The 12,248-nt window shown below is 39.1% G+C and overlaps 2 protein-coding genes across 2 annotated transcripts in view; one reads left to right on the plus strand and one right to left on the minus strand.

Moving 5' to 3' along the window:
- LOC140950648 (uncharacterized) overlaps positions 1 to 9,950 on the minus strand; it is an 11,885-nt gene extending 1,935 nt beyond the window's left edge. The window contains exons 1-10 of the mRNA XM_073399889.1: positions 9,828 to 9,950; positions 8,411 to 8,788; positions 7,752 to 7,952; positions 6,447 to 6,931; positions 5,279 to 5,407; positions 5,057 to 5,146; positions 3,213 to 3,587; positions 2,292 to 2,472; positions 1,073 to 1,237; positions 1 to 622 (exon numbers count right to left, since the gene is read on the minus strand). The exon at positions 1 to 622 is cut by the window's left edge and continues 79 nt beyond it. Of these exons, the coding sequence (XP_073255990.1) occupies positions 1 to 622; positions 1,073 to 1,237; positions 2,292 to 2,472; positions 3,213 to 3,587; positions 5,057 to 5,146; positions 5,279 to 5,407; positions 6,447 to 6,931; positions 7,752 to 7,952; positions 8,411 to 8,788; positions 9,828 to 9,912 (2,711 nt within the window). The 5' untranslated portion in view covers positions 9,913 to 9,950. The remainder of the gene's footprint in view (positions 623 to 1,072; positions 1,238 to 2,291; positions 2,473 to 3,212; positions 3,588 to 5,056; positions 5,147 to 5,278; positions 5,408 to 6,446; positions 6,932 to 7,751; positions 7,953 to 8,410; positions 8,789 to 9,827) is intronic.
- Positions 9,951 to 10,312: 362 nt separating this feature from the next.
- Positions 10,313 to 12,244, plus strand: LOC140950027 (transcriptional adapter 3-like). Its single transcript, XM_073399185.1, has one exon. The coding sequence runs from the start codon at positions 10,351 to 10,353 to the stop codon at positions 11,698 to 11,700; it is 1,350 nt and encodes a 449-aa protein (XP_073255286.1). The 5' UTR covers positions 10,313 to 10,350; the 3' UTR covers positions 11,701 to 12,244.
- Positions 12,245 to 12,248: the final 4 nt, after the last annotated feature.

A 12,248-nucleotide genomic window follows, 5' to 3' on the forward strand; every position in this document is an offset into this window, starting at 1 on the left:
GACCGACCTGATGACACAACACTTTTAACAGCAGCGTGTCCTCCAGTTCCATCTTGTCCTGCTTCACTTGTTATATGACTCATCATGCTGGTTATACACAAATCAAAGTTTCCAGAGAGCTTGGTTCCGTCCACTCCAACCACCTCTGTCCTTACCTGGGCGGCAGGTGAAATTGTGTCATCACTAGTACTTCTCACGACGAACTCCGTTACATCAAGTTTTGTATTATTTTCTAGGTCCTCGGTAACAAATTGCTCTTGTTGAACTGAGATTGGCACTTGAATTCCTGATATACTTGCTTCCTTCATTTCTCCATCTTCTGACTGTTTCTTTTCTGTTTCCAGTGCAAGTTCAGTCGAAGGAGACACAAGTGGGATGCCTGTGGAAAGTGAGTTACCTGTGGAAGTTACCAGGGCACACAACGTGTTTGGCTGCAAAGAAGGGGGTATATGAATACCAACTGCTGAAAGACGTGCAGCATCATCTAGGTTAAAATTGCTTGGGTGGAAAGAACCAATGGTGGTGTACATGACTTCGGGTTCTGTTTCACTAGCATTGCTCCCGCAGCTAACTACACCAAGCTCTGCAGGCATGTCACCTTGGGAAGCATCACTGAAATCAACTGTAGGAAAAAAAAGGAAGGTAGAAAATGTAACCACAGTACAATAAAGAACATTCAGAACAAGGAGGAAAGACAGGGGACAAAAACGGAACAATGACAAACTTAAGGGGGGTCATGTGGTTACAGCTGCCAAATGGAATATCGCTTACCATTTGTTTTACATTTTCCTTTAAGCTTTTTATTCATGCCTTTGTTGAGTTCAAAGCGTAACAGACAAGGTATTTCTGGGGGCAGCAAGGAAAGTGTATATCATCATGCACTGGGCAACCTAACCAATTCAATGTTTTGTGTCAAAAGGTAAGCACCAAAAGTACCCTAACTTGCCCATGCTTCAAAATCTTTTTTTACCCACATGAATAGTACAGGCAATCGAATGTCCAAATGTTGATTTTATTCTTTACAGGCAAAAGCATTAACTTTATTGCCAGAACTTCATGTATAAGTTCTTACCCACTACGGCCTTCATTCCATGTCGCTTCTGATGAGCCCTTAAGTTAGCAGCAGTGGTGTAGGTCTTTGCACAACCATCAATATCACACTTGAATGGTTTCTCACCAGTGTGTTTACACATGTGTACATTAAGACTACTTCCTGCAGTAAATGCCTTGTTGCACCCTTAAAAAAAACATAAACAGGCACATTAAACTTCTCTATCTTAGGGGCTATTTATATGATACCAGAATGACTTTCATTCAGGAATGACTTTCATTCCAGAATGAAGTTCGTAGTGCATTCACATCATAAACTTCACTGGTTTAGCTTATTCTTGCTTGCATGGTTTTTGCACCACATCAGATACGCATGTGCCACTTACCCCAGACTACACAATTAATTATTTTGTGATTTACACACTGTTTACAATCCAGAATGAAGTTCGTTTTCAGTTTACATGATAACAGAATGAAATTTCAAAAAAACCGGAATGACTTTTGTAGGAACCAAAAGGTTGTTTCAGCATCATGAAAACAAATACAGAAAAATTATCTTAAGATGGGTTGAACTCGTTCCAGAATGAAAGTCATTCTGGTATCATGTGAATAGTCCCTTGCTAACTATCCAGACTATTCACAGTCCCTTGTTTTTTTGTAAGATTGTCAGGATCACGTTTCAAATGTACCATTTCAAATTTACTTTGGGAGCAGGGGATGGTTGGGAAGAGACGAGAACAATATTTAATAAATTTTATTAATAACATGATAAAATATTTCCATTTTTCTGACCTCCCTCCCTCATACTACTATAAATTCTGACACCCACCCCCTCGCTACATGGGACCAAGCTAGCCAACCTGACCAGTAATGATAAGTACTCAATAACAACTATCTTTATGCAAAAAATAGAGGAGCGTGAACAGTCTAAAAGCTATCCAGTTTTGGTGCGCACCTCAAATTTGCAAGAATGGGAAAGTCAAATTTTGCAAGACTTGAATTTCATTCTCTGGCCAAAAAATCAAGTTATTGTGATTTCTCAGAGTACGGTACATGGCTATGAATAACTGAATGGCATCAATGCTTAATGAAAATTAAAATTTTGTCTCCAGTGCTTGAGGAGAGAATTGCGTTCCATTCAATTTCCAAGAGAAGGTTTTTGCACATCTGTTTTTATTGTAAGGTGATAATTGGCGAAAAAAGGTATGCATAATAAACTTCATTTGGGAAAACAACCTTACCGTCCACAGGACAAACATAAGGTTTTTCTCCTGTATGGACAAGCATGTGGGTCTTTAAATGACTTGATCTTGTGAATGATTTAAGGCAGCCTTCATGGAGGCACATAAATGGTCTCTCTCCCGTGTGTTTCCGCATATGCCGCTTAAGTTTATAAGCACTTGTGAAAGACCAGCCACATCCCTGAACAAAAAAGACACTGTGAAATGAATCAAATCTCTACAACAATCATTGTCAGACAGGAAACAGAGACATTTAGGGGAATAGGGTATCTAAAATACATGTAGGATAAAAATGGTTAAAGCGCACCATGAGCCAAAGACGCCCATAAGGCCAGAGTGTATAATGGAAGAACATAGGGTATACCTGCTAACTTTTTACGTTTATAGGCGTGACATTTTTTATCTTAAGAGTGCCAAGATTTTTTGTAGGGTCTGATAATATCCGAAGATGTCCGAAAACGTTCTCAAGACTTCCGAAGATGTTACTAAGAGTTCCATCTAACACGAACATGGGAACACAAAGGAACATTGACTTCCCTACTAAAAAAAGAGAATTCGGAGAAAGTCGATCATCCACATAGACTTCTCTTTTCTCTTTTCTCTCTTTGGTTTTGGTTTGTTTGAATAATTAATATATTTTTCAAATGTGTCAGTTAATGCTGTAATGGCTCAAACTTTTCCACCAGGCATGACAAATTAGAACACAGGTGAGAGTAGGCGAGAGATCCAAGTTTTCAATCTGCAGGTGTGACACTTGGCAAGTATAATAGGGGTATTACCACTCCCTACTGGATAGAAAGCTAGTCTATTGCAGGGTTATACCCACCAGTTTGCAGTCAGCACTCATTTATACACTGTGGTGAAGTGAGACATACAGTAGAGAGAGGTTCGACTGTAAACATAATATTATGATAGTTATACCTGTACTTCACAGTGAAATGGCCTTTCACCCGTATGTGACCTCAAATGCAGCTTTAACTTTGATGCCTTTGTAAACCTTTTCTCACATCCATCTACAGGACATGCATGTGGTCTTTCTCCACTGTGAATCTTCATGTGGGCTGTTAAAGTCCCATTGGCAGAGAACACCTTACCGCACCCCTCCATTTCGCATTTATATGGCTTGTTCTCTGTTTGATGTCTTCTTTCGTGAACTTTTAGCTTGTGTGCTGTAGGAAATGTTTTGTCACAGCCTTCGTATCTGCACATGTGGGTGTCTGTTCTATAGTGGGCTCTGACATGTGTCTTCAAGTTGTAAGCAGTGGTGAAACACTTGCCACATCCTTCATGGGTGCACTGTTAAATAAAAAAAAGTCCACCAGTCATCCAATTTGCAACATTTTTATATCCTACAATCAAATCCAGGCATTTAAAAGATAATCAACTCTCTTGACAGCATGCAAAGAAAGTTGTGTACGATAGCCTGGGGCTAGTGGATTTTGCTATTGGGCTAGTGATTTTCGTAACTTGCCTGACGGCAAATGCTGTTTTTTGGGGAAATTCAAATTACAGAAGGATTGTAATCAATCCTGCTAATTAACTTTGTAACTTTATTTGATTTACCACAAAATACAAACAACGATAAAACAAGACAGTTACACAAAAGCAAATGAAAGTGGCGAGGAAGCCCAAAAAGAAACCATCAGGCTTATAGACATTGGGCTCCCTCAGAGTAAAAATAAAGTTAACAGTAACAGTAAGGCCAGGATCGAAGGTAAAATACAATGAAGGTAAGTAGAAATTAACTAATTACATAGACTGAGTTAAGTTGACAAAATATAAGGTATGGTACATGTAACAATAAGTATAAAAATAATATCAGACATGTGAAGAAATATAACTATTTACTACAAGATTTATAACTAATAATTCATAAATAATTTTTTTTTCAATTTCGTTTTGAATAAGTGGAGAGAATTAGATTCTTTAATATCATTTTCTATAGAGTTATAATAAGTAGGTCCTTGACAGAAAATTTACGAAGGTTTGTTCTACAAAAAGGAAGGTGAAAATTGTTTGCGTGTCTAGTGGCATAGCTATGGACTTGTTTGTTTAAAGAAAAATAATTGTTGAACTTTGAAGGCAAAAGAGAATGGATAAGAGAAAACATAAGTTTACCCAATTCTAGTTGTCTAATATCGGAAAGTTTTAGTAGCTCTAATTCTTTGAAAATAGGGTCTGAATGAGAATCAAAAGTTGATTTAGAAATAATTCTGATAACTCGCTTTTGTAAAGAGACAAGACGGCGAAGATTGGTCTTGTACCTAGATCCCCAGACAATAATACAATAATGAAGATAAAGATAAACTAAACAATAATTAAAAAGGGTTTTGGGGCTAGTTGAAATGGCTTGTGGGCTAGTACATGCTAACTACAGCTTGCCCGAATGGCAGGCTGTAAAACTGACTTTCTTTGCACCCTGCTTAACTCTCCAGGTTTAAGAAAGCCTCTTCTAGGCTCCAAGATAGTAATGTGAGGTTTAATTGCAGTAAAAATGCTTAAGGATTGGGGAAAGAGAGAGCCACTTTCCCCTTCCTCAGATCGCACACACCATATTTTTGCTTAGTTTGTTATAATTTTGCAACATCCCAACTATCTCAGAGCCTTGCACAGGCTAGACTTCATCTAGACTAAATCCTTCCCTTCTTTTCCTTGGTTCCCACCTATCTGTCCACAACAACAGAAGTAGAGGTCAAGTATATACTACATTTACCCTTAGTACTGTTAAACTGTTAAACCCAAATAAGGCTGTGCAAAAAACCTACCAGAAATGGCTTCTCTCCAGTGTGGCCTCTAATGTGCCTCTTCAATTTGTATGATGTTGTGAATGCCCATTCACACCCTTCTTGAGGACACTGAAATCAATAAAAAAAAGGCATTAATTTGATCAACAAAATCCAACTAGGCGACCATTTGTTATGATGTGCCAAATTTTACAAATCTCACAATAGAAGACTTTTTAATTTTTTTTTAAATTTCTTAGATACCTTGAAGGGCCTTTCCCCTGTATGCACTAGCATATGAAGCTTCAATTTAGATGCTTTGGAACACACTACATTACAGTCAGGGTGTGGGCACACAAGACGTTTGCCATCACTACACTGTTCCTCGTCCTCCTGTTGATGCAAATTACCACAATAATATTATTATCTTTCAGTAGTGACTGTGCAATACTGCACCATACTGCATGTCTAACACTTATATCTGATTTTGTCTACAGACAACCTTGTTTATGAGTTATAATGAAGAAAATACAAAACTTGGACTAGCCTGTGAATACAGCCTGACTTGTCACCTGCTCTCCGCCATTTGGGACATTTTACAATAGGGAGAAATTTGCATTTTGGTCCCATAAATTCCATACCAATGACATAATTCTGTCCAGGATCTGGCCAGAGACTCTAATGAGACCCTTCCCGGGTAAAATCACGACAAGCAACATGGCCTTGAAATGGCGACAAACAACACAAGGGGTTGAAATAATTGCAACAGTGATGAAGACAATTTAAGTGCAAAAACAATAATAAATTGTACAATGCCAACAGGGACATGGCTTCCTCCTCAATGCATGAAACGACTGGTTTTGAAAACCAAACTAGGGAAAGCATACCCACCCTAAGACGGCCTATTAAACTGGTTAATATGGTTAACTCATTCAGCTACTGCTCATGAATAACGTACAAAACACAAAAGGTCCGAAAGATCAAACGTTAAGAATGCACTGGTCTACCAAGAAACTCTCATTTCTTTGTAACATATTTGCTTTTAATTACAAGAAGATTTCGAGTTTCACCAGCACCAATTTAGCAGCAGAACTCAACATTTTACAATAATCAACAAGGATAAACAGAAACTCAACATACTTATTTCTAAAACCCCATCACTTTCAGATTAATATGACAGTATGTTAAAACTTGATTCAAGTAACCATGAAATTTTTAAAGGAAAAAGTTTACTTACAGACAAAATAAATTTTCACCAGTGAGCTGGAGGGTGGATAAGTTGAAAATTAAGCATACCTCAGAGATACAGCATACTAACTGACCAACCTAATGTTGCGAAAACATCGCTTACTGTCTTAAAGATTCTTGACTGTATGCATCTGGAAAATCGTATTAATTTTGACCTACTTATGACTGGACAGAGTTCAAATACCTGTTCATCTTGTGATGTTTCATCCACCTCCATGCCACTACTTCCATCACGCGTCATGTTGATGTGAATTGCCTGGTTTCCTGTCACTCCTGGTACCAGCATTCCACTCAGCAACACCTGTTGCTGATCTGTCAAAATCACATTTCTGGTGAGATCTGCTGAGGAGGTAAGCACATCCAGAGCTGCAGCACTACCATCTCCATGATTTAGCATTGAGCTTGTTGTAACAACTTGATAATGTGTTTCACTCGCTTCAGCATCTCCCTCTGTTAAAAATGCAGGAACTTGAGTTGGAAAGGAAGTCACATCAGCAGAAAGAATGCTAGTCGTTACCAAGGAGATAGCTTGGCTGTTGGGATACACTTGAATTGTTATTTCCTGTGTAGGTTTATTCTGCTCTTGAAGTAATGTGTTATTCTCCACATGTTGTCCCTGGTTTGTGGCTTCATGACTGAGACACTCTTTGTTGATATTGGAACCTTCTACTATGTGAAAGAAACAAAAAAATAAAATTGAAAAACGTACTTAATAAAACAGGTATGAAAAAGTCAGAGCAGGTTAAATCACAGATTTCACGTGATTACGAAATTAAATAGAATAGCTGTGTACTCCTGAAGTTAGGCACAGTTAAATTCTCAAGAAGCTCTTATTTTCCTGTTAGTAATATTATCAATGGTGTGACTTTCTTCCGGGGGTTACTTAGTGTACCTGTATTTCCAGGAGGTTCTTACTCCCAACCTTTTTGTAAGAAAATATTAAAAAAACTTGAAGATTTTTGTGCCATTTTCAAAAAGTTCCAAGAAAAAAATTGTGAAAATTATGGACTCCTAAGGTGAGGTATCTAACTGGGGTTTAGGACAAGAGAAACTAAGAGAAACCATATCTAATGATCATGGCACTAAAAAGAATACCCTGTTTGAGGACTGGGAACTCCAAAACTGCAGACACCAGTTCCCCAAAAGATGGTTAAGTTTAAACAAGGATTAAGCCAAATTCCAAGCAAGGTTTTCTTGTCTACAGAACATGTAACTCGAGCTTACAAAATACTGTTGTGTCTTCACTCTGAGATCCAGAGATGATAACATAAAATGTTACTCTAAGCAATGCATAGGAAAGTAAATATACAAAAGGTGGAACAAAAGTTTTAATCCTAGATTAGCACTAATCTACGTTTCAGGAACTTGGCCCAGATGTAATACCCCACTGCATGCAGCATACCTATACAGTTTAGGTACCACATGTAAACGTATGGGAGTACCCTTAAGGTCCCCAAGTATTAAAGACGTGACTTTGCACTTGACTTACTTAAAGAAGGCGCTCTCTGTTCTTCATTAGACTGTTGGCCATTCTGTAAATGTGTAGATGAGCAAGGGTCAACCAGATGTGCCACACTAGGAGATCCTAAAGGATCAATGCTTCTTATGTACTCTGGAACAACCCTGCCGTCAACGCTGATCAGGTTAAAGTCAGGCTTGATTCCTCCTCTTTCCAGATGATTTACGTCACCTTTAAAGGAAAGTACTAAAATATTGTTAAAGAAACAACACTAACAGCCTCCATGATCAAAGAAACCTTTCATTCAAGACACTGCTGCAGAGATTTTTTAATGGCTCGCCAGCAAGGATTTAAAATTGTACAAATTTCAAGACTTTTAAATGGAAAGCAAAAGTTCACTTTAGAAACAATGGCATCTGTGAGACTAATGTGACAAAATCAATTATTAATCAATTTTTTCCTAACCCTTCCCTCCCCCTCCCCCTCCCCCCACCCCAACCCCGGTAGAAATTCTGCTCAAGGCTCATACTTTTCCTTAAACTGTGGCTCCTAGACCCTAATCCTCCCTTTGAATTGCCAGTGACAGTAATCTACGGGTTGGGTATAGAAATTTCTTGGGACCACCCAATTCCGAACAACAATGTTGGTAGGGATAGAGAACTTCAAGGATTTATGGAGATTAAAAGTACCTTCAGGGTGAAATGAGCTCATGTCTTTATCTCCAATCCCACCATATACAGAGCGTTGGAATGTGATATCCAAATCTTCATCATGGTTCACTGTGCTTCCATGTTCAAATGGTGATGATAACTGGTCCTCTAAGTTGCCATGGAGATTAAAGCAGTCTTGCTCAGAGCTAGGCTGGTCAGACTCACAACAGGCTGTTGAGACACTGGGTAGTGAAAACTGCTTTGAATTTGTTGTAATGGTACTCGTTGTTGTGATAATGAGTTCACTATCAAGCAAGGTGGATGATGATTCTTCCATTTCATTTTGAGGGTGAGACTGGGAGTCTTTGCCATCCTCAAGAATTTTATTGTTTTTGCCAAACTCATAGTTGTCGTCTTCTGTTAAGGAGCAATGCAAAGAATATGTGAAAGCGTGCCTCGACCAAGTTCTGATAGAGCTTTAAAATTCTCTCTATAAATTGCCTTGTGTTTACTTAGGAATCTGAGGGAGAATGTGACATTAGAGGGACAGTCATTCAGTTCCTTTAATATAGAGCTAAATGAATTGATTACTTTCATGGTAACATTTTAGCGAGCTTGAGCAACCCGGCGGCAACAATGGAAACAAAAAATCATGAAGGCAATTTTGGGTTTTACAGTCGTAATAAGCAATACAAAACATCTGATCAAGCATCACACTTTTTGAAAGATTTCTTTGTGTCATCGCAAAATTCATGTTGTCAAACTTGATCATAATAGCAATGCAATCATTCACTTTAATCTACAAGATTTGTATTTCATTAATATTGATCGACACAACTTTTATTTTTTGGGAAATACCCATACAGAGTCTAGATGTAAGATTTCTTGCTTCACACAAAAGAACATTTCAAGTGCACTTAAAACAAATAAGACTTTTGTTATTATTCTCCAAATGTTGGGCATCATATGTTAAAAATAACAAGATGAGAACTTCCTAAAATATGTTAGTTTTGGGTTGAGCTTGAGCTAAGTGTAAGGTTAAGCAAATTTCAGGAATTGACAAAATTTTACGTAAGGTAATCTTAATGCAAGTTCTATTTATAAAATCTGTAAACTAAGCTTTTTACAACTCATATTGACATCAAATCCCGATATTACTACTGCATGCATACGATTACAGACATTCTTTTGCGCAAGACAATAGCTGACCCCCAAAACAATAATTAATTCAGTAGTTTTGCTTTCCTTGAACTGAAGAGTTTTAGAGTTCAACTAAAGTCCAATTTTATATGAATGCAGAATAATCGTTTTCCCGCGCAATTCAAGTATTTCTGAGAGCATGTCTTTGCTCTATGATCACAACACAACGAGCTTCTGTAAAACGTTCAAAACACGTCGTAAACGACTTAGCATCGGATACAGAAGCTTATAACTCACGAAAAAAATACTTTCCTACCGTTGGAACAGTTTTGCAGATCACTGGCCCCTGTGTGTTGTTCAGGGAACCCCTTGGAAAGTGATGGCCCCTGCGAATCCATCATGGCGCTCCCCACAGCCGAGAAGAAAGCAAAATGGCGGACGACATGCAGCATGCAGGCAATATGATATTGCGCAATAGCAAAACAAGAACCACTTCCATGGGGGGTGGTGAGACATTAATTATTCCCAGAGTGTCTAAAATTCTAAAGAATAGGGCAGGGATGTGCGTTCTAGTCAATTTCTGGTTATGATAATAAAAAATGTTGAAATTCTTACTCAGAGTCCAGACACCAATACAACACACATTGATCGATACTTTAATCAAAACTGCCCATGCCCCAGTCCGCACAGGTATTTTGCGCGCGATGGACACGCGGAAAGCACGCAAAGAAAAGGAGAGGTTACATAGCAAAATGTTGTTTGCTTTGTGATGAACGAGGAAGAGTGGTAGGGGAATCGAAATTGGCAGAAACTTTGTTTATGTTCTTTGAGTAAAGGCCATGTCTAACACCACAGACGATGGGAAAGGTGACAATGATCCCTGTCCTCTCCAGTACTTTGATTTTAAAATGGTGGACCACAAGGCGATGTGTCCTTTCTTCACTTCTTTGTTGACCCGTTCAACCGAACAAGGGATCGCACCAGAGGATCTCCACCTGCTTCAAAGCGACCTTGAAACTCTTCTTGCAGGCGCCAATCGCCGAATAAGACAGATCGACTCCGAAATGAAACTGTTGATTGACTGGGTAGAGAAAAAAGACAAGAAAAGCGTTAGGCAAAGAGAGTTAGAGATTCTAAATTCGCTGTCTTCATTTAAACGTAGCAGGTCAGCAGCAGAGGAGAAAGGAGCAAAACGCCAAAAATTTGAAGAGTCTCGTAGCGCCAGCCCAGCACCGGTGGGAAGACCAAAGAGCAAACATTCGGCTTCTTCTGAAGGAAGCCAGGAGGAGGACACATTCTCCCCTAGTGTGAAAGCAAAAAGCGATGCCCCCAATCGCTTTTGGACGGCAGTTGAGCCATACTGTGCAGACATCACCTTAGAGGACCAAAAGTTTCTTGAAGAGTCTTTAAAGGTTCCTGATGACGAACAGGAATATTACAAGATCCCACCTTTGGGACGGCACTATGCAGAAAAGTGGGCTCAGGAAGATCTTCTTATCGAACAAGAGGAAGGAGCTAGGGTGCAGGACAAGAAACTACGTGGAACATTAACTAACACCACAAGTGAAAACACTGGCAAAACAAGCGAAGAAAAATCAACGTTAAAAAAAGGAGATTCTGCTGCACTCCCAGAAGAGGATCTGTGTCCATTTGGGCCTCTTACGCAAAGACTGGTCTCTGCTTTAATTGAAGAAAATATAATAGCGCCTATTTCTGAGCAGAGTTCCTCCGTATCAGGAAACTCAGACAATGTTACTACTACAAGGAGTGGTAACAACCCCCCTCGCACCCCTACAAAGGCACCCCATGTACCTCATACTCGTACTTTAGAGGCGCGCATAAGGGAAGAATTAGTGTTCCAGGGTTTGATAGATGCTGATGATCAGACTGATGAGGATAATGATGATGAAGTTTTATCTGAGCTAAAACGACATCAAAATGAGTTACGTGCTTTGATTGCAAAGAACAGACAGCAAAAAATGGAATTATTGAAACTAACTCAGGAGGAGATGAAGAGACAGGAACTCAAGCACAGAGCACAAGTAGCCGATGCAGAAGTCATGGAGTGGTTCAGAAAAATGATGGCCTGTAAACAAAAACGAAAGTCACCTACCAAGAAAGAGAAGGAAGCTGCTTGGAAGGCACTAAGGGAAAGGGAAGCAATACAAAGGGTTCTTGGAAACACATAAATTATATACAAATATGTGTGACATACTTTTGTCCAGGTGTTCCAATAATTTCGTGGCATGTAACTGCTGAAATTATGAAGAATACTTAGAATGCCAAGCATTAAAACCATGAACACATGATACATACATCTGTTGTCTGGCCTTCAGTGATTGGAACTGTGAGGAATGGGTGGGGAGGGGGAAGGACGGGTTGGTTTTAGGTTCTGCTTTAAAGCAATAGCAACAAAGGGATTGCAATACTACCTCTGGAGACTGGGAGGGGGCTAGTCAAGACAGGAGACTGGTAGAATCAGTTAGTTCAAAAGTTTACAGTGACCAAGAGAGCTCACCAAGAGACCAAGAGTTATGAGTTTTTTGTGCCAGCATTTGATTGTGCCTGATTACCCTTCTTTTAATTCTATACTTTCTGGTAAGCCTGTGACAACTTTGTTTATGCTTGGGAAAACTTGCTGCTAGGGTCATACATTTAATCCTTGTTCGCAGACTTGGTGTCACTGTCATTTTTTGTATATTTTTTCAATAAATTAACAACCTGGAACAGTGATGTG

The sequence above is a fragment of the Porites lutea genome, chromosome 10 (genome assembly GCF_958299795.1).
Source record: "Porites lutea chromosome 10, jaPorLute2.1, whole genome shotgun sequence".
NCBI classification, from domain to species: domain Eukaryota; kingdom Metazoa; phylum Cnidaria; class Anthozoa; order Scleractinia; family Poritidae; genus Porites; species Porites lutea.

Coding starts and splice junctions, on each gene's coding strand:
- LOC140950027 (XM_073399185.1), top strand. CDS start 10,351: ATGTCTAACACCACAGACGATGGGAAAGGTGACAATGATCCCTGTCCT.